Source organism: Astyanax mexicanus, chromosome 16 (genome assembly GCF_023375975.1).
Source record: "Astyanax mexicanus isolate ESR-SI-001 chromosome 16, AstMex3_surface, whole genome shotgun sequence".
Lineage (NCBI taxonomy): Eukaryota > Metazoa > Chordata > Actinopteri > Characiformes > Acestrorhamphidae > Astyanax > Astyanax mexicanus.
In genome coordinates, this window is record NC_064423.1 from 26804393 (window position 1) to 26832133 (window position 27741).

Here is a 27741-nt window from a genome sequence, read left to right on the forward strand (position 1 = left end):
ATCTGTACTTCCCATGTATTCAGTGTTGATGTTTGTGTTCACTAGATGGTGCTGTTTTATCTAGAACGACATATCCTCTGGTCCTGGCTCGGATTTGTATCTTTATATGGGCCCTTATCAAAACCTGAGTAACATTATCAGTGCCGCCACAACACAACAACCCCTCACATGTTAAATCTGGCTGCTGACGGAATATATAAAAGGTGATTATGTAAAAGATTCACTGGCAATTTTATGTCCTCGTTAGAAACTGGAGTTCCCGCATATTCAAATTAATATTTAAATGCAGCTAACCCTGTGATTTGAATCTTTTAAACCCTTTGGCAAATGTAAGTCTTTTTAAAAAAGTGGCTCGAATCAGTTTTCACAGATACAAATATTTGAAAAAAAAAATTGTAGTTTAAGAAGATTCAAATCTTTTTAAAAGGCGATTCAAATTTCTTTTTATAAAAATGTAAATCCTACGAAGCCCCTATGGTGACATGTAAAAATAATAATGCATGCCATTACTTCTTAAAGCATGGAAATCTTAATGCGAGGCAATGACTCATTAAGGCATATGGAAGAGATAATTAAGTCGTAGTAATGGCTTATTAAGGTGTGGGAATGATATAAATAAGTCTTGTTCCCACACCTTAATAAGTTGTGGACAAGCATTATTATTATTTTTTTACTTTAGCTAGATCTCACCTTAGGGGCTCCGTAAGGTTAACTTGCATTGATATGTCAGTATTAGAGGGCTGGACTTCCCACAGATTCAAATCAATATTTAAATATATCTGAACCTGTGATTTGGATCTTTGGCAATGGCATCATGGGATCATGGCAAATGTGAATTAAGTTTTTAGAAAAAGTGGTTTGAATCAGTTTTCAAAAGATTTAAATCATTTTAAAAAAGTAGTTCAAATATTTTTTTTCAGATTTTAATGTGTTAAACGTTATTCAAATTCGTTTTAAAAAGATTTAAATACTGTATGCAAGTTATTCAACTCACTGTTTTATAAAAACTAGCTATATGCCTACATCTAATATTTTTCTCTCATTTATTTGACTTGGTTATCCATATGTACATTAATTATTATCTCCACAACTTAATTAACTATCTTTTCCCATGCCTTAATAATAAGTTGTCCCCACAACTTAATTATCTCCTTCTCATACTTTAATAAGCACAACTTTTTTTATTATTTTACTTTTTTGTCAGCTTATAGGCTCCGTAGATAACCTCTAAAAGGATCGGAAATGCCCCTTTAAAGTGTTTTTTGTGGAGTTTGTGAGTTCATGCATAAATTAAGAGCCCGAATCGTATGATGTTCTACGTCAGCGCGTCATGACGTCAGCACGCACTCGGTGTGTTTGATTTTATTGAGTGAAGATGGCGGAGAGTGGAGTGAATGGAAGAGGCGAGGAGTGAAACTGTAGGAAATATCATACCGAAAGAACCTCTACATCCCTTTCGTCTTAATGCGCTCCTACTGAAACCCGCCGAGGCGTTCCCCGCTTGAGAAGAGGAAAATAAAAACACTAGGATGGGAATATGACACAGAGCAAAAAGAAGAAGCGGGTGAATCGCAGTCTGCTGCTCGCCAAAAAAATCATTATCAAGGACGGAGGAGCGGTGAGCATCCGCGCGCACACACACAGACAGCCCGGAAAACAGCGTGGATCGGCCTTTCTGTGCCGCTATACTGAATTCTGCTTTTGAACATGTAGCCTGATGAGTTTTTTTTGTGTCAGAACTTCTGTTTCCGTCAGCCACAACGAGGACGGAGCTGTCTTTTCGAAATTTCCCTTCCACCTTAAATGGTGTGGTTGGTTAGCGAGGAGCGCATGCACGGTCTTCATAACCACATCCTAACCGCTGCCACATTTAAGGTGGAACGGAAACTGCGAACGAGAAGGCAGCTTGGGCTTCGTTGAGCATCTTCCAGGCAGGTTTCCGTGATGTCAGTGTAGCTGTGGGTGTAGTCTAAGTCGAGTAAAGCGCGTATGCTTGGGACGATGGTGGTGTTTAGAAGTGATTTAGGATCTGGAAAGCTTTGGAGATGCTGGTGGATGAATTTAAATACAGTTTAGGCCCTGAAGGTTGTCCTTTTCTTCCTAGAAAATCATCCGCTCTGCGCAAACACACATTTAGATCTGATCATATTTGGTTTTGCCGGTGTGGTTTTGCAGAATTCGCACAGATTAATAAGATACAAGATAGCTGTTAGTTATATTTTATGTTTTTATGTATTTATCACAGCCCGCTGGTTGTCAGTGGCGAGGTTTATACAATAGATAGCGCTGTTTCGCATGTGTGTGTTGAAATGTAACGTTAAGTGTTTTTAAGGCAAGGAAATGATGTTTAATATAGATATAATTGCTGTGTTTCTTTAAATACACACAGTGTTATTATGACTAAGACCGAGACCCAGACTTTCAGATAGTTTTACACTGACAAAGCGAAAGTTCTGTTAAATTGAAATACCTGCCTTGGAACAGTTTCAGAGTAAAACATAAGGCTATCTAGGTTACTACATACGTGGTATGCTGTAGTTTAGACACTAGACATTTAAGCGATTTAAGCAATTATTATTATATAACGTTATATATATAATTAACCAAATTTCTGGATTATTCTGATATCACTAGCTGCTAAAATGACTGATTAAACTGTTTGCCATTGATGGTTAGCTAACTTACCTTGTGTGTGTGTTTATCCACGTCATCTAGGCTAAATCAGTACACAAATCAATTGTTGGAAGAAAATAATCATTTCATTCTCTAATTTATCCAATTAATTATCCAATTAATCCTATCCAGCTAAAATAAAGCTAATTTATCTAACCTATGCCATGCAAGCTATACAAATACTGACATAAAGCTAGCTAGCTAGCTAGCTTTACCTAGCTACCTAGCTAACCTTGCTGTTCCTGATTCTTTCTGGTGTGAAAAATCGATGAAATGTCGACGTTTATAATCTCATTAAAGAATTACAATACTCACAAAACACCCAGAATGACTTTACTCCACAAATATGTGGCTTAAAGAGATCAGATCTGTCAGAAAACAGAAGGTAGCTAGTGCTAAAGCTAGATTAGTTAGCCTGCACCGTTAGCTCGTTAATTGTTCAGCTCCAAAATATTTAGCGTTAGCTATTGTCTTATTTAGCGTTAGCCTATTTAAATTTAATTTGCAACAATGGCTTTCTCGGTGTATCTTGTTAAACTAAGTGTCTCACGGTTATTTGTGTCTTCCAACAGCCTCAGGGGTTTGGCTCCCCCACAGTTTACCATGCTGTCATAGTCATATTTCTGGAGTTCTTCGCTTGGGGCCTGCTGACCGCACCTACACTTGTGGTAAGATGGTGTTTCTTACTTATTCTGGTAATGGCCTTTGTCTGTTTCAGTACAAAACCTGTGGTTTATGTTTTTTTTTAAACCCTAATTATTCTTAACCCATAATGACCCACTTCCAGCTTACATAGTGACATAGTGACTTTGTGTTTTGACTAGGGATACAGTATATAAATATATCAGTATGCTCTCTCTCTCTCTCTCTCTCTCTCTCTATATATATATATATATATATATATATATATATATATATATATATATATATATATATTATTTATATATATATATTATTTATATATATATATATATATATATATATATATATATATATATATATATATATATAATATATGACAGACAGACAGACAGACAGACAGACTTAGATTATTAGATTGCACCAGATGCTTTAATTGCGCTGTAAGTAACTTCATATATAATTCTTTGCGAATAAGTGTTATTTTCCTCTGTAACGAAGGTTCAGGTGGTTTTAATCCTAGTGTAGGCAACAGTGTTCCCAACAGGGCATCCTTAAATGAACATAAATGCTGATTGGTTGGTTGGTTTGTAATTTTAAGGTCAGGATTATAATTTTTTTCAGTGGTTTGTATAAATGTCTTCAACAGAATCCACAGAGTTCTATTTATATTTTGGACAGATTTGTTTGGCTCTGGAAAATACACGTAGAAATTGTAAATATTACAAATAATAGAAGATCCATACATTGTTGGTAAAGGTGTGTTTGGAGTACCAATGGATATTTTATGAATGCAGTATAATCTTTCTTTATTTCTTCTTTGCTTTAAATTACAGCCTTGAAGGGTTTTTTGGCTATTAATTATTTTTGTTTGTATGCAGAATGCAATCTTAATAAAACCTCTTTTCTTTTTAAGGAAAATCTTTTCTTGGCACTCTTTACTTTGACCTGCTTGTATGTGTAATCCTTTGTCCTTAATTAATCAGGTCCCAAACACTGTCGAGACAGTGGCCCACTTTTGTTGAGGAGCTGGCAGGTGTTTAGAAAAGCTAATTAGTCCTGTTAGATTGGCTGGCAAGACACAGTTGCAAAGATATTTTTTTGTGGTTAAACTGGTTTAAAAACTCAGATTTTGATTCATGCATTGTATTTGTTAATATTTCTAAAATTATTTTTAGTCTTGGCTATTGTTAAAAGCCTGTTGAAAATCTAATAGTGCAGATGTTATTAATGCTGTTTATTAATATTTTAATCTTTTTATTAATATTTTGATAATAATTAAACCCTGGGATGACTTTATAGGCAGATATTACCAGACAACCGGTAGATCTGTTGAACATTAATAGTTTCCTGGTTCAAGGTTTAACATAGCTTTATACTTAACAGAATTCGGAATTGGCAACAAACAGTTTTCTGTCAGTATTGCAAAAGAAAAGAAAAAGTAAGAAGGACCTAGGCATGAACAGATCAATAGATATGTGGCAGTAAATGGCTGGAAAAATGTTTAGTTTGAAATTAAGTATCTTGGCCACAGATGAGGTATGAGGTTTGTTCTCATTGCCTGCACTGCATTTCCTCATTTCAAAAAGCAGTCTGGCCTTATTACATATGACATCTGTAGGAATAGGAAGTGTAAAAAATGTAGGGTAATTTTGATATGGGCCCGTTAAAGGCTGAAAACTACCAGTTTGAAGCCACTGAACACCAAACATGATCACAGTTCTTTGTGTGGCTGCCATTGTTTAAGCCTTAGGATTCTTTAGTAGCCCAAAATTCTATATATAAAAAAAAATATCATTTATATTATTGGTCAAAGAAAATGTTTGGTCCCCTCTCCAGTTATTCAGCCATGCTTGAAGAGCAGAAGAGAGCTTACTTGGATGAAAACAGACATCTGTTTGTTTCTTTTGCATGTGAGAAAAAAATAAGCTTAGTTCAGCCAATCTAATAATGAAATAAATGTAGACAAGTAGACTGCGTGACCACAAGGACTCAAGTATAATTGCTTATACGACTGCACTGAACAAGTGGTCATTGTCCAGAAATCTGCCATCTTCTGTGCTGCTTCTTATGTGTTGTTTTGGTGTCCTGTCTCTCTCTCTCTAGGTCCTTCATGAAACATTCCCGAAGCACACGTTTTTGATGAATGGACTCATACAGGGAGTTAAGGTACATGCAATGATTTGCTTTTAACAGGCATAGTGTCCAGTCCAAAAGGTCACTGAGTTGTAGTGCTGTATATGGAAGTGCAGGCTTGCAGATGAATTGTGTTGTCTTTTCTTTTTCTTCTTTCTTTAGTAAATTACAGTTAACTGTAAAAATCAGCTTAAGTGAGTGATTTGTTCTTGAACACTGCAGGGCTTACTGTCGTTTTTGAGTGCTCCCCTGATTGGTGCTCTGTCAGACGTGTGGGGCAGGAAGTCCTTTCTACTTCTAACAGTCTTCTTCACATGTGCCCCTATCCCATTGATGAAGATTAGCCCATGGTACGTCACATCTTACAGTTATTTTGCTGATTTTGAATTTATATTATTGCTGTTGTAATAAGTCTAAATAAACTTTGTCTAAAATGATTGTTTTGTCAACTAATTTTTTCCATTACAAATTACCCTCTATGTATTTTACATTTATCAAAATGTTGGATGTAAATAATGATTTATTAACATAATATTTTGTAATGTTTGTTTACTGTTATGTTTAATTTATTCAAGGTTGTTTTGTGAATGGTTGAGCATTGGTGTGATTTGGGTACATGACTGTGTGAGTGGCGGTCTTTTTTAAAAATATCTCCTGTGGTTTTGTTATAGGTGGTATTTTGCGGTTATCTCAGTATCGGGGGTGTTTGCCGTGACCTTCTCTGTGGTCTTTGCATACGTGGCAGACATCACTGAGGAGCATGAGCGCAGCATGGCGTATGGGCTGGTGTGTGATGCTGTTATGTTTTCTTCCTCATATATAATAATGTTCATGGCCATCAGGCAGTAGTTCTAATTTTCTGTTTTGTAAACAAGGCCTGTCTTTACTTTATTTCCATCTAAGTTCTTCTCTTGCTTCTCTCTGTAGGTTTCAGCCACTTTTGCTGCAAGCTTGGTCACCAGCCCTGCAATCGGAGCCTACCTGAGCAGAGCGTATGGAGACAGCCTTGTTGTAGTATTGGCCTCGGCCATAGCAATGCTGGATATCTGCTTCATCCTGCTGGCTGTGCCGGAATCTCTTCCTGAGAAAATGCGTCCGGCCTCTTGGGGAGCCCCTATCTCCTGGGAGCAGGCGGACCCCTTCGCTGTGAGTATTTACACTTTTACACTTCAGAAGCGGACTTAATTTATTAAGCATAAAAGTAAAAATCTAAGATCACCTCTTATCAGCTGTCTAATAGAATAAAGTAAACCTTAACTGATCCTGAATCAGCACTCTTATTCCGAGAAGTTTGATAAATATGATGGGCGAAAGTTAGTAATCAGTTAATTGTTTGTCAATTATTTGTTAATTCGACTATTTTAACTGCTATTCCCTTTTGCTGTTAACACTGTCATTCTTTTTAAATCAATAAAATGAAACCTACATTATGGAGACATACAGCATTGTATGACTTGTTTTCTAACATTGTTGCTTAATAAATTGTCCTCACTGTGCCCATTACAGTGACTCTATTTTTTAAGAAGCATCTTTTTTTTTATATAAGCAAAGCATTTCTTTCCCAACTAAAATGACTGATTTTATTCATGTAATTGACTTTATCTCGGTATGTGTTTTTAATAATTTTTGCATAAACTTGAATGTGTGTGGATTTCTTTTTTTTAGGTGTTTTTAAAAATATCAAATTGCTTTTAATTTCTTGATTTGAAAGATATATTTATCATGTTGGCCAGGTTACAAGCAGCATTGTTGGCTGTACAAAGAGAGCTTAATACAGAATGCATTGTGAACAAGGACTGATGCAATGCAACACTACACACAAACACACACACACACACACACACATTCTGATTTCCCTTAGGGAAGCAATATAGCACCTGCCATGGTAAAGTCGTTCCTTCTTTATTGTATAGGTCAGAATTTGCTAATTTAATTTTTCTCATTTTATTTCCTCCTTTCTCCATGTATTTCCATTTTTAACAAAAGCCTATTTTCTTATACATTGTATGAGAAAATTACCATTGCTGTTGGCACAGATAATTAAGTTGTACATGATTTTAGAGCACGCTGGTTTTGTGTGTGTATTGCCAAATGTATCTGCCATCAATTAGAGGAGATTTGGTACCACTGGAGTGTGGGGATCTACATAGTTTGCAGCTGGAAAAAGAGAAACAATTTTTTGCTGAAATGTTGATGTTGGAAAACTATTAAAGTGGATATACAAAGTTTCTCACCTAGTGGTACTTGACTATAACGGTACATTTATGGAGGGTCAGGGTATTTAAACAAATTATTTTCTACATGCTTCATTTTGTGCAAATAATTCAAATATTTGCCACTCTACCGTAATAAACTTCTAGACTTCTGTAAAAGCCCGATTCCCGAAATGTATGCTCACACTTTGCTAAGATAACAATACGGTATTTAGAAACGATAACAATAAGTCAATGTTGAGAACATACAGTATCAAGCAGGAATAGAACAACATTCTCGTCCCTTTTAAAATAACTCCTCTTCACCCTTTCCTAAGCAGAACTTTTATTTTTTTGTCTGTTTCTAATACAACTAAATGTAAAATATGTAGTTAAAGTGAAGAGCTTGTGAAACCTGAGAAAATATTTGCTGAATTTTACATTGTTTAATTGATCAATGTATTTTCAGTATGGGTTGTTAATGTTCACAGCTGTGCTGCTTTAAAATGAGAATTTTTTTTATGTTTTTGGTACTGTATTAAAGTCACTGTAAATTTTGGATTTTGTAGATACAAAACAATTCATCTCTCTTCTTTCTTATTTTTTCTTTGTCTGTTTTCTTTTGTTTTCCTCTTTTGTGCAGTCTCTGAGGAAAGTGGGCCAGGACTCCACTGTGCTGCTCATCTGCATTACAGTGTTCCTCTCCTATCTCCCTGAGGCTGGACAGTACTCCAGCTTCTTCTTGTACCTGCGACAGGTCAGTGCAGAGAACACATTGTCAGATTTTTTTTTATTTTTAGGTATTTTTTTATTATTTTCTCTTAAATGTGTGAAGTAGGAAGTAGGAATTCATATGTAATACATACGATGTAATACATCTTATAATTATCATCATTAGCTCAAAGAACATTGTGTTTTTCTGGGGATTAAGACTTTGCTTGGACATTTTTACTGTGCTAAGAAAATTTTTACTTTGCCCTTTTATTCTAATCTTGTAATCTAATGCTTGCTATGAACATTTTTTTACAAAGAGCACAATATAATAATCTGTGTTTTTTTTATTTATTTATTTTTATTTATTGTTTTTATTATTTTATACAGATAATGGGATTTTCACCTGAAAGTGTTGCTGCTTTCATAGCTGTACTAGGATTGCTTTCAATTGTTGCACAGGTTGGTCATTTTACAGTAATTCTCTTTTTCACATAATAATCTGTTTATTTCTTGACAACTGAGCTCTTTTTTTGTTCTCCTCCTCAGACTGTAGTGTTAAGTTTACTAATGCGTTCCATCGGGAACAAAAACACAATCTTGCTGGGGTTGGGGTTCCAGATTTTGCAGCTGGCCTGGTACGGGTTCGGATCAGAGCCTTGGTGAGTATGAGAAATGTTTCAAATCTAGTTCATCTAGTGAAGAACAATAGACCCTAGACTACCCAGTACACAGTGAGCAGAATATACACAATAAAAACTTCTCCCAGGTGACTCAGGTGTCCCAGAAAGCACAACTGGCTTCCAGGTGTGTTCAGAGGAATATTGTTGATGTTGGTGGCTGTTTGCTGACTTTATGTGACTCATAAGAAACAAAGAGAAAGACGGCTGGAATTGGAGCTGTCTAAATTGGGTGCAGTAATGTAAATGAATATTTAAAATAAATACATAATAGTAAATTGTATGATTAATTATAAGGTACGTTAAAATCAACACATCAGACGCCCTTGTATCCCTGCTTCTGTAGGGTCATCTGAAGATGAGAATCAAGTAGATGTAAATCCTGTTTCTGAGATTCTCTTTGCTCTCTCTCTCCCTGCAGGATGATGTGGGCAGCTGGTGCTGTCGCTGCGATGTCTAGCATCACCTTCCCTGCTGTCAGTGCCCTGGTGTCCCGTACAGCTGACCCAGACCAGCAAGGTTTGTTACTGTTTAGCCCTCTAAAAGCTGCAGGCTGCTGCACAATTTGACTGGATTTTCTTTTTTATGTCAGCAACTTTTATTCACATTATATTTTCAAATGTGGTCATCAGAGGTTGTTTTCAAAAAAGAATCAGACGTGCTTATAGACAACTGATGCTGAGATTTCTGATGACTCTTTTACTAAAGGTTGTTTTTTGCACCACCACTTGATTGGCTTTTCTGGCAACACTGCAAGCAGTTCCCTCTCTCTCTGGGAGTTGTGTTGGTCTTCCAGACTTTTACTGGACTTTGACGGTTTCTATTAACTGCCAACACCGATTAATTATGTTTAAAACCGAGGAACCAGATACCTTATAACCCCCTGCTTTGTGGGCATGAGTTACTTTGATTTTCAGAATTTTATATAACTTAATTTGCATCACCTGGTGTTTCTTAACAATGATTGTGGATATGAGATAGAATTGATGGCCTTTGGTTAAAATGGTGAATATTTGTGTCTCTTTGGGTGTCCAGGCTTTTGCATGATGATTCTTATTATTTTTCTTATTTTTAAAAAATTGTACAAAACTAAAATTAGAAACTAACCCTTCTGATGAAATAACAAGAAGCTCTGATTGTTTTATCAGATGTTCAAAACGTATTTTAAAGTAATGGTTGTTATATTCCTCTCTATTTGTAAGATTTAGTAATTTAAGGGGCATGTTATATTGATATTGATCATAGAATGCTGGGTAAAAGTCTGACATGAGCTGACTACACAATTAACTCTGTTATCTGTGCAGGTGTGGGACAGGGAATGATAACTGGTATCCGTGGGCTCTGTAATGGCCTCGGGCCGGCTCTCTACGGATTCATCTTCTACATATTTCACGTGGAGCTGGATGAGGTTCCTGATAGTGGCGCAGATGTTCAGCACCACCCTCAGCTTCACCAACAGGTGAGCCTTCGTTTTGTTAAAACTGATGTGCTGCCTAGTCCTGTTGCAGGGCATTTTGGGGTGGCATAGGTTTTCTAAGATGCTTTGAGTTAAAGAGGTGGCTAATAAATACATTTAGACTGTATATAGATAAAATATTCTTTTAAAATCAGGAGAATTAAGGTAACTGTCTGCATTGTCCAGCGATTGCTTTCTATTAGTTTTAGAAACATTGCTGTGAGGATTTGATTGCATGCAGCCACTAGAGTTATAGGGAGGTCAGGATGTTGAAGGATCACCACCCCACTTCACCCCCAAAAACAATACTTAACATTACTTAAATGTGTAACATAACATATTTATGATTTTTTTTTTAAGAAAAATTAAGAATTGTTGCTTTATGTCTCATCACTTCTCTTCTCCTTTCAGAGTGCAATAATCCCTGGACCTCCGTTCCTGTTCGGCGCTTGCTCTGTGCTGCTGGCCCTTTTGGTAGCACTCTTTATCCCTGAGCACACACACATCGGCACCCGCACAGGCAGCTGGAAGAAGCACACGTCACCACACGGGCACCCCCACAGCCCTCAGCCGCCAGGGGAGGCCAAGGAGCCCCTCCTGCAGGACACTAACGTCTGATGGACTTCTGACTAGGTGGCCGAAACAGGGTCCCCCCCTCTCCAAAACCGTAAACGAGAGGAAGCAGGTATCGGGGAGAATGTAAACTTCAAACTATCAAAACCTGGAGCTGACAAATTTTTAACGAAAGACAAAAGTGTGTGTATATATATATAGAGGAACATATATTTAATGATGGTTCTGTCCAAAGGCACTGTTGCAATGGCTTGTATTTATTCTTAATTTTTTTTTCTTTTGCCTTTTTCTTTTTCTGTTCTATACCTTTTTTTTTTATTATTTTTTACATATTTTACCATTTTGTGTATTTTTGTGAAGATGATGATGATGATGATAATGCTGGTAATTCTACATGATAACGGCTCACTCAGGGACATGAACATTGGTCAGGAGTGTTTGTGGACACAGCATTATTCCCCCAAATTGGAAAGATTTGGCATCAAACAACCAATTTATCACTTATCTTAAAACAGAAATTGGTCATCATTGGTCCAGATTGGAAACCAGTACCAAACTTTTTTGTGTGTGTGTGTTTGGGTCAGGGGTCAGGGGATTGGGGATGGGGGTAGAGGGTGGGGCAGTGTTTATATTGAACCGTATATGAATAGTGGACAGGGTGCATGGGGTGATCAGGTGTACAGTTTCAGAAAACCCTGTTAGGAACAGCCTTAATCAACAGAGCTCAGCTTCAGACTGTGAAAGCTGTGTGTAAAATGAACATTGTTACAGCTTCATTTTACAGTACCTTTACTGTCATGCTTATATCGAGATTGTTGCCTATGTATTGTTACTGTTATTGTTTGTACCACTTCAGAATTATTGGTGCCTTCCCCAATATCTGGTTTTGGTGTTCAGCACAGTGGTTCATAATCCTGCACTCTTAAAAATGAAGGTGCATCCTGGGGTTCTTTAAGCAGTGCCATAGATTAAACAGTCTAAACATGACAAGATCCTTAAAATTGAATTTTTCTTCCTATGGCAGCACTTAAATAACTCCTTTGTAACACTGTTATTTTTATTAGAGTAGTGCTGGAAAAGATATGTGCTTTACATGTTTGTGTTGCTGCCAATACACCTGTTTTAAAGTCCTTAGGAAAGTGACTTGCCCAGGCTCTGCCCACAAGTGTGTTCTTTAATAACAGATTTTGCTAGGTTGGACGAAAAACTAGGCAAATCCTTTAATTTGCTCAAATTCTCCAATTTGCCACAATTGGTAACACAATTGGGAGAAAAAAATAAAATAACAGGCCAATGCATTTTCAGTGCTACCTTTTCAATGCATTTTCTTTATTTTCTTGACTATTTACATTGTAGATTCTCACTGAAGGCATCAAAACTATGAATGAACACGTGGAGTTTTGTACTTAACAAAAAAAGGTTAAATAACTAAAAAAAAAAATCATATTCTAGTTTCTTCAAAATATCCACCCTTTGCTCTGATTACTGCTTTGCACGCTCTTGGCATTCTCTCATTGAGCTTGAAGAGGTAGAGTCACCTGATATGGTTTTCCAACAGTCTTCAAGGAGTTCCCAGAGGTGTTTAGCACTTGTTGGCCCCTTTGCCTTCACTCTGCGGTACAGCTCACCCCAAACCATCTCGACTGTGATGTTGACTGTGGAGGACAGGTCATTTTTTGTTAAGTACATACAACTCCACATGTGTTCATTCATAGTTTTGATGCCTTCAGTGAGAATCTACAATGTAAATAATAATACTAATTAAAATAAAGAAAACAATTCAATGAGAAGGTGTGTCCACACTTTTGGCCTGTACTGTATATCTGTTAGTATATCTATTAGTCTTCTTTTGTATTATGTGATTTTAGGCATGTGTAAAGCTTTTTGGTTGGCTGCATATTTTTTGCCCCCATAGAAATGATTAGGGATGCAAAATTTTTGGCTCCCTTCCTGTGTCATGATAAAAACCAACCAGAAGCATCACCAAGCAAACCACATGGTGTTTTTGGGGTGTTGCTGTGGTACCCCATCATGATAGTTGCCAAACTACCATTGCAGTCGCCTTGCAACTGTGTTGCATCCGTCTTCGCATCATCAGAGAAGCTACTTGAGATATACCATGTAGGAAACACCTAGCTACAGTGAACAATTTAAGCTGTACAACCATTTACCACAGACGGTTTTAACACATTCCTTTAATTCATTTTGGAGTGTTTTATTTTCTATTCTCTATTTTATTTTGGAGGGATAAAACCCTGAAAGGTTTAAGTTAAAGTATACCTTTAGTGTACTTAGAAATCGTACATTTGTGGGCAGAGCATGTACTGGTCAGTACTAAGCTTTTTGTGAGATTTTGTGAGACTTTTTGGATGCAGGTAAACCAACAGGCAGAGCGCGGAATCCAGACAACTGGGATTGTAAACCACAAGCTGAGCTGAGCGGAGAAGTGCTGCTGATGGGACCAGACTGGAGGATCTTAAAGCAACACTCCAGTGTGTTTTAACCTGATCCATGTCTGCAGTATCTGTTGTGAGTGTGATCATTTCCCATAGACCACTTTGACCTGTGCTAAGAAAAGAACACAAGCCAGTTGTTTCTATGTTCTTTTCTGAAGTACAGAGGAATGTGTTAAAACTGTCTGTGGTAAATGATGCTACAGATGTTGCGCACACACACTGTGGGTTAACACTACTGGAGTATTTCTTTAACCCTCCCTTTGCCAGTTTACACAGGGCCTTGTATAAAAAAAACCTTCAGACCACATTGCATTGCCGTACAGAACCTTTTAATTTGTCAGTTCAGTCAGCAGGAGTTCATTGAACAGAGTGGAAGAAGAGAGAGGAGTTTGTTAGTGGCCTTCTATACTTTACACTTTTTTTGGGGGAGAAAAAAAAAAGGTTTGTGTGTTTTTAACAACATTTTGACCAAATATGTAGATTTTATTGAATTATGAGCAGTGTGACCTTGATCTGAAGTAGCTTTGTTTATGGATTTTATTTATGATTTAAGTTCCTTCATTATTTCTTGATTCTAGTCTTGATACTGTATGCTTTTTTTCATGTTCTGTGGTCATGTTTCGCTGCCTTTTATTCATTTAAACATACAGTAATATTGTCATCAACTGATGTAAATATATGGAGTATCCTAACACATTTCAATAAAAGTATTTTTGACTTATTCAGCTGCTTCAGTTCTGTTTACCACATTCTTCACAGTAAAGATTGGTTTCCCAGATTTGGGTTAGGTCAAGTTCTAGACTAAATACCTCCTTTTTTTTTTTAATAAAGAAATTGTGTTCACAGTATTGTATAATCCAGGACCAGGTTTACAGTTGAATCTGAGAAACTATCACCAAAAAGTGCATTTAGTTCAGTAATAAAAAAAGTGAAACTAATATTTAAAAAAAAATCATTAAACACATGGTGATCTATTGCAAGTGTTTATTTCTTTTACTGTTACCATATTATATAAGACCGACTGGTACTGTTGGCAGTGTGCCAAATCCTGCTGGAAAAGGAAATCTGCATCGCCATCAAGCTTGCTTTAGAGGGAAACATGAAGTGCTATAAAATTGCCTAGTAGACACTGAGCTGACTTTGGACTTTACAGTGGACCAACACCAGTCTGACATGTCCCCAAACCATCACTGATCATCTGTACATTTTGCATTTCATTTGAAAATCAAAGTCACAGAGTCTGGAGGAAGAGTGGAGAGACACACAGCCCAAGCTGCTCAGTGTCTAGTGTGAAGTTTACACAATCAGTGATTATAATTTGTTTATTCAGACTAAGGTTTACAGAGCACATATGCACAAGTACACATACTCAACTCTGAGTAAGATGAAGTAGATTTTCTGTTTAACATACATTTTAAATGCATATACAATAATAAAACCTTATTGAAAGCTAAAAAAGAAGGCATTAATTAAAACGACAAGTACAGGATGTGGGCTTTGGAAAAATAGTTTATTAAATCAAGAGTCCTGGATAGAGAAGTGTATACACACACGATTAATCAAGACACTCAAGTTTTGAATTATACACATCTGTACACAGAAAAGCACAAAAATTCTACACCTTTGTTCTAATGTAGATGAAAAAGCTGCCATTTCAGACTCTGTAATAATTACTGATTCTCATCTGTGTCCTCTTAAAAATAGTTAAATTCTATTTAAATTGGTAAAGCTTTACCTCAAGTAATAATTTACCTTTAACACAGATCGTGAGACAACTCTATATTGTATGATTTAAAATGTGTGTTAGACCACTTTTGGCTATCTTTACTGTCTCTTTAACTATGTTTAAACATGTGTCTTGAGTATGAGATTTATATCTAAATAACCACTTTAGGAGATGATGTAAGACACAACTGAGGCATGCTTGATCGGTATTGCATTTAACAGTAGAATTACTAGTAATAATTGCTGCATAACAAGCAATCAATCTGCATGTTCTGCCCTACACTGCAATCAGATTTCAGTCTGACAAATTGAAAAACATATTTGACTACTAGTGTAAAAATGCATGTGGCATAAGGATAGGATCCAGTTATATGAAGTGAGCAAGTATGATCCTAATAGTATTAAAAATTGAGACATCTCAAATTAATGTTTAAAATGATGTTTACATATTTTACAGATACATAGTGTAGAACTTATTTAATTTAATCTAAAGATTTCAAGAAAGTACATCCCTATGTGTACTTGTATCAAAATCAATACTAAATAATATACATTTTACGAATTCAAAAGTTTGACAGAATATCAATATACTTAGATTTGTAAGAGAAAATGAGGAAAAACAAGAAAATATTCTCCTTGAGGAAAATTGTTATGCAGAGTAGAAGCAATCAAAACACTGTGACAAAATTCAGTCTGCATGTTGAAAGTCTTCCATTCAACAGTTTATCCTTAGACAACCAGATTAAATAATTTTAGGCTCAGTCTTTATAATGTAACACTTGAAATGGAAAGAATATTAATTTAGCACCATACAAAGCATAAAATAACTCCCAAACATGTTTCTATACTGAACTCACACTGAAACAGTTTCACAGCAACCAAAAAAATGTGCAAAACAACTGAGCTGCAAATTAATAAGGGGTTAAAATCATAGTTTTAATAAATAACTTGAAAAACAAAAAGGACTTAAACACACAACACACATAAGGGTAACACAGAGATGTAACTGTAGATGTGTCTGTGTAAAGGTCTTTCCACCACTGGATTGTTTTCATGTGGATCAGCTGGTGGTGAATTAGAGCTCTAAACGAGGCATGGCAAGGGTCATCCTGGGAAATATGCTGAAGGCACAGACTGAAGCGGAGGTTTCACTCCACCCAGGTTTAAAGAGGGTTTGGTAATATCTGCAAAGAGATAAACAAGTCAAACTCTTGCATACTTTACATGACCTGAATTTCAACATTAAGATTATGATCATGATTAAGATCATTACAACAATCACAAAGAAGTACAATGGAATTTAACCTGTATGGGCAGCGAACACACACACACACAAAAACACACACAAAAACACACACAAAAACACACACAAAAACACACACAAAAACACACACACACACACAAAAACACACACACACACACACAGACACACACACACACACATACACACAAACACACACACACCAAGAGTGGCAAGCAGCCACCTCAGTGTATGCTCTTTCTCCCATAACATATATGGATAAAGTGCCCTTGAGCAAGGCATCCAACAACAGGCATCTGTTTATCTTGTTTATCTCTTTGCAGATATTACCAAACCCTCTTTAAATCTGGGTGGAGTGAAACCTCCGCTTCAGTCTGTGCCTGTTGTTGGATGCCTTGCTCAAGGGCACTTTATCCATATATGTTATAGGAGAAAGAGTACTGTCCCTTCCTACTTTCTGTAAATCCAGGGGATAGTCCTCATCTGCTTTAAACTTTGAAGCCACTCGTATCTCCGGGCAGTCAAAGCTGAGCTACCCATTAGCGAGGTGCCTAAGCCTAACTGCTGGCCAGAGGTTAATGAGCCGGTCGCCCAATGCTCTGGATGCATAAGTGCTCACTGCCAGGAAGGCTTAAAATTGGAGACCAAATATTATGCAATGACTATTTTAAGAGGACTTAAAAAGAGGAAATATGGTTGCCACTGCAAAAATCAACATTGAGTTTGTGCAAAAGATGTGGCTAAAGTTTTAGAATAAAGCCTAAAACTGGAAGGTTGGGTAGTTCTATTCCCTAGACAGGCACCTCAGTTGGGCACCTCAGTTGGGCACCTCAGGTGTTTGCCCACTGCCCCATCACTAGTATGCAAGTTGTCTTCACTACCACAAATGGGGCAAATAAGAAGGTTACATTTTATTGTGTGCTATGGTCATAAAGTGTGATTCACATTAATTTTTTTATTTAACTGGTTATTTATAATAATCTGACTGTAGTAGGCAGAATTTAAAATAAATGTACAGTTCACCCTTCAGCCCACATATGGACAAAAAGGACCAATACTTCTAATAGAGGACAAATGCATACATATTTACCTTTATTTAAATGCATGCTGGGTAGGAGGCCACGCAGGGGGATGCTATCATCTCGTCTCTCAAAGTATTTTGAATCCAATCCAAGAGGCTCACCACTAACAAAAAGGAAAGTGTGTCAGATCACATACAGGAAGAACACAACCGACAGGAGGACAAGCCACAGCTTTTAGACTTTTGCAGAAAATGCACTAACAAGACTTTAACACCCAACATAGTATTCAATGCCACTGTTTTTAGACTTTTGCAGAAAATGCACCAAAAAGACTGTTACACACTCAAAATAATATAAAAACAGTAACAGAGTAAATCAGAAAAAAGCAAGAAGCAGACAGCTGTGTCCCAATTGATGACAGAAATTCTTCTTTCCAGTCTGCTTCACTTGTTTTTATCTAAATCAGGCCACCTCCTAGTGAGGTCTACCCATATGTCCATGATCTACAGATTAGGCAAAACCTAGAAAAACAGACAGAAAGGAAGTTTAATGTTAGTCCTCAGACAAAGCCAAGAGCAGGGAGCGTTGTCAACTCCTTCAGCGGAGTAAACATTACAAGCACTTTCTCACAGTTCAGATGTTTGAGCTGCTTTTGGAACAGTCCTTGCCCTGACATTTACAAAAACGGTTATAAAAAAAAAAATTCTAGTTGCTGAGATACAGAGAATCCATCAGTGTGGCTGTCGCCATGCCAACACCAAAGACAACCGAATATGGTGAGAGTTTAGAAGTTTGCAAGAACAAAACAGGGAGGGAACAAATTTAATGTTCAATCTTACTCTCCCATCCATTCATAATCTTGTCCAGGTCAGTGTCAAATTCAGTGGTAGTATTATTTGGGCTCACAGCAGGAATTTCCTCTAAAAAGAGCAACAGTTCATCACAAGGTACCACACACCCCCATACATTAAGATCATTTATGTCCTATTTTTTTATCCAACCAATGGGAGAATAACACACTAAACTAACAGTCTGACCGAAACCCAAAGCCCTAGTATTCTGGAGCAGTGTGGAGCAGGTCTGCATTAATTAAATAATGCAGACATTACTGTGGTATATACTGTATGCCACAGTATATACCACACTTCACTAGCAGAAATTGTTACAGAACTTACGCAAAATCAGATAACAAATCACAAATCTTCCGATCTGATTTTTACCACAAACCAAATGAATGTTTCTGCTGAAAATGCAAAAAATCCTGGAGGAAATATTGCTTGACTATGACTTTCATCCCTGCATATTGCATCACTGTACAGCTGTGTGTATTATTGCCAATTATTGGAATGCTGCTGTCTGTTTGTGAATACACAAAAGTGTTGAAGCCTGGACTGAGCACAGTTTGATGATTCCAGATTACAGTTGTATTTCTGTTCCAGCTGTAGCAGAAATATTTCCTGTATTTAGGAACCAAATGAAGGAAATTGTTTTAAAAAAGGCAGAGATCAATCCTTAATCACCCTACACAGTTTCCACTGGCAATTGCTTCACTCCTAATCTGCACAAATTTAACTGCTTTAATTTGTCGTCATGTTACAAACATTTGCACTGCCTCCCATTGTAGAAACAAATTGTGAACAATTGCTACACTTCCCTGCTTTGTTGCCTCACATCACTGCTGGTGTAAATGCAGCATAACAAGGTCACATCATTGATTTTAAGGCATATTTGGAAAAAAAGGATGTGAAACTAAAACCAGAAATTCTCACTTCTCTTTATTGGAGTTCTGTTGCTGCTGCACTGTGGGATTTACACTGCCCACCTCCACCGCAGACAAGCAGGGTTTGGAACTCATTGGGTTAAACTGCACCTGTCAGTCCGAAGACAAAGAAAAAAGAAAAAAAAGAAAAGAAAAAAAGATATGTATATATGACATCTGCTGCAGACATACTTTACATTCGTTATTTCAATCACCACAGAAAGTCAAAAATTTTGATTTTGATTGCAAACTACAAAGCAATTGAAGGAACAGAAACAGATAAAAGGACAGAAAGAGTAAAAGCCTGCCTTTGGTCCAGTGGTCTGGTTGTGCAGAGTCAGAACCGAGCGGGGTCCAGTGCTCAGACTCGACAGAGGAAACGAGTGTTTGGAGTTTAAGGTGGAAGTTACAGGGTACGGCTGGCCGAAGGAGGGAAAACTTTTACTATCAAGCTACGAAAGAACAAAGCACACACAACGTTAGCTAAAGAGAGGTCAAATAAAAAGCCCTTCTGGAGCTGGACATGGTTCATCTGAGGAGATGGGGTAATTAAATGTAATCTGACTGGTTGGTTAATTCTGGATAAAAGAAAACCCAGATTTCATACTAGAATAAAATCATTCCACACATTAGTTTGACTGCAGCAACCTACACACATACACAGTCACACTGGAATTAAAAGTCAATCCACAGTAATTACAGTCAGACTGTATAAAACAACACACATGTTTAAAAAAATAAAAAAATAAACACACACATCGACAAAACTTAAACTCTACAGATTTATATAAAACTCAATTATAACTACCATGCTTAAAAAAAAACCACACACTCCTTCCTTAAACAGGATTAAAAATGTTCCACAATTATTGCTGTCAGATTATACTAAATTAAACTCAAATCAAAAAATATCATACTGGGTAAAATTTACACTACAGTTATTACTGTTACACTGTAAAAACTACACACATCCTAATTCATAATGGATTGTCAATCCACATTAATTAGAAACAGATTGCAACACATCAAGACTCATACTTGATTAAATTAATTCAAAAGATGTACCTGTCATACTGCACAAGAAATACACATTAAAAGTTCATACTAAATAAAACCACTTCGCAGTTATTACTATGAGGAAAAAAATGATCCAGCTTCATATGGAAATAAAAAAACTGCACAATTTATAGGTGACAACTAAACACATTCAAATTTTAACTGAACTAAACATCACTCAATTATTAGTCAAACTGTAAAAATGAGAATCTGCGGCTTCATAGTGTATTAAACTAGACAAACACTGATCTTTTTCCCCCTACATCTCAGTTAAAACTAGTCCAGTTCAAATGGGCTTAGAATTGATTACTTATGTCACATGTAATCAAATGTGTTAAAAACAAATGTAGGCTGAAACACGTAATAAAATCAGGGGAAATAAAACATGTTAGTTGCTAATAGACTCAACCAGCATAAAACGTTTAAATAAGTTGAACAGTTACCATATTGTGAGTTCCCAGCCTCAACCCTGCAGCAGCCTGTGGTGTCTCGAACACGCCCACTGCCTCCTGCTTCCTGGACAACTGGTTCTCATTCAGCTGCTTATTCAGCCACGTTATCACTAAAGAATTCAACAGAAGCAAACAATGAAATCAAGCCAACTGAAGCTTACTGTCCTTGTTAAAATGCATACACACATTAAGCACAGTTGCCTCACCAAGACAGGAGACAAAATAATATCTGTACACTGATGGAAGCTTCCTATAACTCATTACATCAAGGGGCTAGACAAAAATTTAGGTTGATTAAAAAAATTATCAACAACGTGTGGATCTTTCTATCTCTTTATTAAAAATGTGAATCTAAAATAATCATAAAAACATACCATTTTCATTTGTTTTTAACACCTCCCGACTTTCATCTAATTTTTGAACTGTGGCTTCCAGCTGTTCTCTTAGTTTAGATACCTATGAAACAAACAGACACAGACATAATGACATGAGCCTTGTGAAGGTACAGTAGCAGTCAAACGTTTGGAGACACCTTCTCATTTAATGTTTTTCTTTATTTCTTTATTAAATTTATTTTATATATTATAGAATAATATTAAAGACCTCCACAATCTCCTGACATAAACCCAACTGAGAGGATAATTTGAGGAGATTTGGGATGAGCTGGAGCTTCACAGCATGAGGGAAAAGCCACAACTATTGTTCAGCACCTCCAGGAACTCCTTCAAGATGCTGAGAAAACTATACCACCTCATGAAGACACTGAAAAAAATCTGTCATCAAATGTAAATGTGGATCTAACTTATAAAACATATTCTGGTTTGTTTAACCCTTTTTGTTTACAAAATAATGCTGCATGTGTTCATGTATACCTTTAATGTCTACAATATTAAATTTACAATGTAAAAATATAATTAAATGATAAGGGGTATGTCAAAACTTTTGCCAAGTCTTTGGTCACCTCTTCTTCTCTTAGTCGCAGTTTCTGCTGGGTTTCCTGCAGTTCTCTCTGTTCTCTCTGCAGCTTTTCCGTGGTCTCCTGTAGGACCTTCTCCTGAGACACAGTCACAGTGTTCTTCACCTTTATTTTCCCCACAAGGGCCTTTAGATCACCCTGAAGCTTCTTAATGATACCATTTGCCTGAGGGAGGAAAGAAAATGCTCTAAAAATACACTAAACTGCTTTGTCATGCATATAATTTAGATAACGCACACAGATTCATGCAGATGTTATATGACCGTGAGCCAGTAAAAATAAAGCTGCTCATGGGCCAATGTTTGTCCTCCCAGGAGTCTGAGTATGTGACATTAATGTAAATGGCCAGAGTGGATGGTCTTACGTTTGCCTGTACACATGCACTTAGTGCAGTCATAATAAGCAAGCATCGAAAGTCATAACAACAGTTTAGCAATAGAACAGGACAAGAACCTAATAAATGATAAAGAAGAAGAAGATTAAATCTCTTACAAACCTTAATAAGCTCCTCAGACAATGATTTCACAGTGGCTTCCAACTTTCCAATGTGATGCTGTTTATTTTCAGAGGTTTCTTCAACTGAATTCTGTTTGGGTGACAAAACAAGATGAATACAGCAGGAGAAAGAAATAGAGACCTCTCAGTCCACAATAAATGGAGTTTATAAAGAATCACCTTCTGTTGCTGTGTAGCCTCAAGCACCTCCTTGGTTCGGAGAACGAGTTGGTCCTTGTCTTTGATTTCCTGCTCCAGAACAGCCACTCGCGTCTGCAGCTGATTAATCAGCCGCTCTTTGTCATGGCACTCTGTGTCGAGGGTGCCGTTTTCTCTACGAAGTGAAATGACTTGCTGCTTTGCCCTCTGTGACTCCTGTCCACATACATACACACACATAATACTTGCACATTCACCACACAATACTATACAATATTAGTCTTGCTAGTATACAGTATAATAAAATAACCTTTTACGTCACTTGCACGTAAAATGTCCAAACATTTAATTATAAAGGAATTTCTTCATCTCCTACAAAGTATCATGTTCTGAGCTTTGCTCACCTCCTCCAGGCCGAGCACTTTGGCCTTCAGGTCTCGGATGGTGGAGTCGCTCTTGTATTTCTTCTCAGTGAGATCCCTGTTAGAGGCTTCCAGTTCAGAGAGCCTGGTCTGAAGCTGCTGGGTGCTCCTTTGGTGAGCTGACTCCAGCTCCCGCCGCAGCTGATCATTCTGTTGCTGTAGCCTCGTTTGGATCTACACATAAAATGTTACAATTCTTCTGCGATCTAAAAATTTTAAAATGTGCTTTACATGTATAACAATGCCACACATGGTAACTTTTAACTAATTTAAAAAGGTTTTCCTAATTTAGAGAGCTATATTACAAACTCTCTTCGGTTCTATATGGAGGCAAAAGTGATTCTTCTATGTAAACGCTCAAAGAACCATTTGAAGCCTCTTTTATTTTTATCCCTTAAAAAAATGATTCTGCTACTTTTGATGGTTGCACCTGATGATGATAGAAAATACTGCACACAAAAGAGCACATGTTTGCAAAAGCTGCTTTTGTTTTCGCTCCATTGTTCAATGGTTTCACAAGGAAAATATATGGAAAACAATCAGAAAATAAATGTAGTTGCAGTCTTGCAAATAGAGTTGCAGCAAGATTCTCAACCTGTGGAAAATTTGTGTTGATCTGTAATGAAATTGTATTTAAATGTAATAGCACAAGGATTTATTCTTCTAAATTTACTCTAGTGTATGGTCCGCGTTAGTTTAAATACATGGACTACATTGTCTAGGAGAGTAAGCAGAAATGACTGGTATTTTCATATCTTTATATCGTAGTCTGAAAGACCAGTTCATTGTTATAACCTAGTCTTTGATTAATGGATTAATCGGTAAATTAATGGGTTGATAAAATACTGAAAGTTCTGTGTCAATCATTGCCAAAATGTACATGCAATACAGATTACAGACTTACATTACAGTAGACCACAGTATATTGCAGGAGCACATTTAATCCATGACCAAAAAACGGTCTTATACATTTGCTGTTGTTACCTCAAGAGCCTTTTCTCGCTCTGCTGAGAGATCTTGTGTGTGTCTGCTAGACAGAGAGGTCGTCTGAGAGGTCCATTCTGATCTCAGTTTGTCCAGCTCACGGCTCTTTTCAGACAGAGTCTAAAACAAAATGGGTAATTTAGAAATCATTCTAACTTGTACATTAATACTTGTACTTGTACATTTTTGTCTGGATACATGTAAAAGGGAAAAAAAAGCTGTACCTGCTGCGCATAATTCAGCTGTCTAGACAGATCCTCCTCAGTTTTCCCCAGTCTCTGACGCAGCTGCTCCTTTTCTTCCTGTGGAAAAAAAAATCAGATTTTAGATTTATCCCTCTTTTTAGCTGTTAGCAGTTACCAGTGTAACTCTACTTCAGTGTCCTGAGTCTATATTGCTTTACAGTATGTCCAGGCCCTGCAGCTCAGCAACTGTTCAACAACTTATTCAAATAATATAATTATTTTAGATTATTTTATTTTAGATTTGTCTTTAGAGTAAAAAGGCAGCCCTTAAAAATTACAAAAGAAACATTATAAAGTCATTTAAATGCATGTAAATTGTGTACCTAGGCTGCCCAATTCACTTTTATTTATCAATCTATGAACATGGTAAGGTTGGGAGAACTCACCTATGCATTGTTCAATGCAATGATAGATTCTTTATACATTCAGAACACACATAAATGAAGACAATATTGTGAGAACTTATGATTTTCTGACCTTCACTGTGGCTAAACAAGTGGCCAAGTATTTCTTTACTTCGACGTCCGAGCCAGGCAGCAGTTTTAGAGACAGATGGGTGAGGTGCTTGAACGCATTGGTCTCCACTATATTAAGATTTGCAGGGCTGTGGTTCAATGCAGAGGAGGTGGAGGAAAGCTGTAGCAGAAACCTGAAATTAAAAATGAGTATGAGAATGAGCATACAGATAGTGAGTTTTACACTCTTTTCTACCATTGTTTCATAAAAAATGTTTATTGTGTCAGTTATTTTGTTATTTTGGCACAGTTTTACTTATTCCTCATATTATGAAAGACAGAGAGACAGGAACATCGGACATCTGTACCTTGGGTTCTCTCTGTCCTGCTCGGAGATACACTGGTCTAATAGGTCTATAAACTTCTGAGGAAATGAAGTGAAGTCTATAAGCAGACCCTGCTGGACTTTTAAACTGTGGGGAGAGTGAAGAATCAAAAACAGCAGTCATTAACATTTTAGGAGATCATGTTTAAGGAAGTCAACAAAATGTGAAATTTAACAAAAAAATTTAACTGGTGTACTGTAGATGTTAAAAGCAGAGGGTCAAGGACCTGTACACCAGTGTCAATATACTCGAGTGAAGTCAACTCAAGTGTATTATTCTATTGACAATACAGTTTTATTACATCCAATTAATTGTAAGATTAAGATACAGTAGATAGAAATCTACTGTACATTGCTTAAAAAATACTTTATATATAATTACATCTCCACTTATGTCTCTCATAAAATCCCACTGAAGTATCAGAACTAAGTGGGGAATCATTTACCCTGACACAGGCTGGTGTATGTGAATATACAAAAGTATTCATAAAACTGTAACATCAAAAATCAAACAACCTTGCCAAAGACACAATATCATACCTTTGGAAATCCTCCTCTGATATTACAAGGTTATACAGAAAGTAGAGATCAGCATCGTCAGTCAACCTCACCACTAGATCCTAGAAAACAAAACAACATTTCAGCTTCAGTACTGTAGTTTATAAAACATTGGATAATATATACGTTTACTTAAAGATATTCCTTAAAAACTAAAGTAGGACCACCCTGATGTCTGAAATAATCTTTCTGCCTTCCTTATTATTGAAGGAGTTATTGACTGATACTGATGGATGCTCTACCCTCAGGTTCTCCTGTCACCTGTTCAGCCAGACTGATGGAAGTTTATGGAAGTCAGGTTTTCATGTCACCCACCAAAGATCAGCTGCCCACAGCCCAGTTTATGCCACCTTCCTCCAGATTATGCCACCTGGACTCGTTACTCACTGTCCACTACCAAGCACATCAAAATATATATGAACTCTAACTAGAATTCTGGATAGTGGCTATTCACCTCAAAATGCTACCACATTTCTGTAAAGCTGCTTTGAGACTTTAGTTGTAAAAGATGCATAATAAATATTTTTTGATCTGATTTTTTCAGATTTTATTCATCATCATAATTATTCTTATAGATTGTAAATATATAAATAAATGATAACATGCTGTAATGATTTAGCTATTAACCAACATTTTGTCGTGTTACCTGTTCTTGCTATATATTCTGTATCTATTTGCTACTGTTTTTAGAAACTTTTTCTAATGACTTTCTCAGTCTGTGTAAACTAACATACAGCTCTGTTTTTTACCATCTGGGCTAGGGGTGTGCCGTACGCAATAATATCGCCATCATTTTTGAATATCATGAACAATTTTATACCCTGAAATATCGTGCCACATAACCCACCCGTAATTGTCAAATTTATCAAAAGAAAAATTCACACTGTTCCCATTTCCCCATTATATATCTACCGGTATCATTCATTTTACTTTAATCCTGGAAATATAGAGAGCAGTATTCGTATCATGACATTCTGCATCATTGACAAATCTGATAAAATTCTTGTATATTTTAATATCTCAGTTAGGGGTGTGCCATATCATACTGTATGTGTTGTATGTACTGTATTGTATTTAATTTTGTTGCAGTAGTGTATTCTTTAATATTTTTTTTTATTCAGGTGTTTTGTCATATCGCCAAGAGTATCCTTATCATTTTAGATTTTTACCTGGAACCCAATTAAGTTTCATTATAGAAAACACAGATTACTACATTTTGAACACAACTTAATATAACATAAAGGAATAAGCAAACACAGAAACACATTGTAGTCTGTAGCTACAGTATTGTACATCACAGTGCACCAATCAATGCCTCATTGCCAACCCATCTAAGTACCTACCAAACTAAACTAGCTAATTGAAGAATAAATGGAAGGTACGTTTTAATCTCTCACCTTTTTGTGGATGGGGTTTGAAGTAAGGTGCAGTTCAGTACTGACACGAATAAACGACCGCCTGAAAAAAAAGTCAGTTAAAGAGTCAACAATAAAACACCCACTTCAGAAAACAGGAGAACACTACAGCAACACAGCAGTACATTCACAATAATATATTGATATTAGCTACCATGTAAAATGAATAACTCTAATGTAGCTTAGGTCCATCTGTTTAACAGTATAATGCTGATCATTTTAACTCAGTACTGCAGTTTTATTTGGTGTATTATTTTAGCTTGTTTGTTAGCATGCCAACCTAGCTACCGCCGGCTAGCTATGTTAGGCTACGATTAGCATAGCATCAAGAAAAGTGGACATCTGTTACCTGTCGTCGCAATCTTTACACTTCACTTGGACCTGTAAAGTCTTGTTAAAGAGTAATTCCGTCATGTCTAGTTCATAATCCGACAATTAATCACCGAAATTCGTCCGTTTCAGCTTTAATTCTGACCCCAGATTTGCAAGCGAGCACCGAATTTCGAGTTTGGCGCTTCGCCTCCCGCTGTAGTCGGAAATAATGAGCAAGGGTGCGTTCCAATACGCGCACTTGTGACCTTACTAGGGCGGATAGCTAGTGCTAATATGCGCGCTACAGTTACAGTATTAGGTGTAGGCGCCCACGTTAGATTCTATAATATTAGCTTAATGGATGATATATATCTTTTTTCCATTAAAATACAAGATTATAACCAGAGTTACCATATTTACCGGACTTTAAGTAGACTTTTAAGATTAGTTGGTTTCACAGGTGAAAGTGGTTTCAGTGCAGTTTTTAATGTGACATCTATTTGCGAGATCTATTTTAGGGCTGTGTGGATATGTCAATCTGACC

General features: G+C 36.7%; 2 protein-coding genes across 2 annotated transcripts; one reads left to right on the forward strand and one right to left on the reverse strand.

Annotated features, from left to right (window-relative positions):
* The first annotated feature begins 1338 nt into the window (after positions 1–1338).
* Positions 1339–14237, forward strand: mfsd14a1 (major facilitator superfamily domain containing 14A 1). Its single transcript, XM_007236540.4, has 12 exons — positions 1339–1618; positions 3246–3341; positions 5419–5481; positions 5671–5798; positions 6120–6234; positions 6376–6594; positions 8284–8397; positions 8742–8813; positions 8901–9013; positions 9453–9550; positions 10336–10490; positions 10899–14237. The coding sequence occupies exons 1-12, from the start codon at positions 1538–1540 to the stop codon at positions 11103–11105; spliced, it is 1461 nt and encodes a 486-aa protein (XP_007236602.1). The 5' UTR covers positions 1339–1537; the 3' UTR covers positions 11106–14237.
* A 770-nt stretch (positions 14238–15007) lies between these two features.
* sass6 (SAS-6 centriolar assembly protein) lies at positions 15008–27433 on the reverse strand. Its single transcript, XM_007236543.4, has 17 exons — positions 27235–27433; positions 26868–26928; positions 25453–25532; positions 24896–25000; positions 24550–24721; positions 24052–24129; positions 23828–23947; positions 22826–23017; positions 22443–22637; positions 22264–22353; positions 21753–21932; positions 21166–21247; positions 20783–20901; positions 19592–19735; positions 19294–19394; positions 17593–17687; positions 15008–16425 (listed from the first exon to the last, which is right to left on the reverse strand). Exons 1-17 carry the CDS (start codon positions 27297–27299, stop codon positions 16346–16348), a joined length of 1959 nt encoding a protein of 652 aa, XP_007236605.3. The 5' UTR covers positions 27300–27433; the 3' UTR covers positions 15008–16345.
* Positions 27434–27741: the final 308 nt, after the last annotated feature.

What these genes read in the sequence shown, in the direction of transcription:
- mfsd14a1 (XM_007236540.4), top strand. Translation starts at nt 1,538, where the DNA reads ATGACACAGAGCAAAAAGAAGAAGCGGGTGAATCGCAGTCTGCTGCTC. An exon ending in TGACCGCACCTACACTTGTG is followed by an intron (nt 3,342 to 5,418) that starts GTAAGATGGTGT and finishes CTCTCTCTCTAG; the next exon opens with GTCCTTCATGAAACATTCCC. An exon ending in ACCCTCAGCTTCACCAACAG is followed by an intron (nt 10,491 to 10,898) that starts GTGAGCCTTCGT and finishes TTCTCCTTTCAG; the next exon opens with AGTGCAATAATCCCTGGACC.
- sass6 (XM_007236543.4), bottom strand. Translation starts at nt 27,299, where the DNA reads ATGACGGAATTACTCTTTAACAAGACTTTACAGGTCCAAGTGAAGTGT. An exon ending in CTTGTTTAGCCACAGTGAAG is followed by an intron (nt 24,130 to 24,549) that starts GTCAGAAAATCA and finishes TTTTTTCCACAG; the next exon opens with GAAGAAAAGGAGCAGCTGCG. An exon ending in ACCAGACCACTGGACCAAAG is followed by an intron (nt 19,395 to 19,591) that starts GCAGGCTTTTAC and finishes TCGGACTGACAG; the next exon opens with GTGCAGTTTAACCCAATGAG.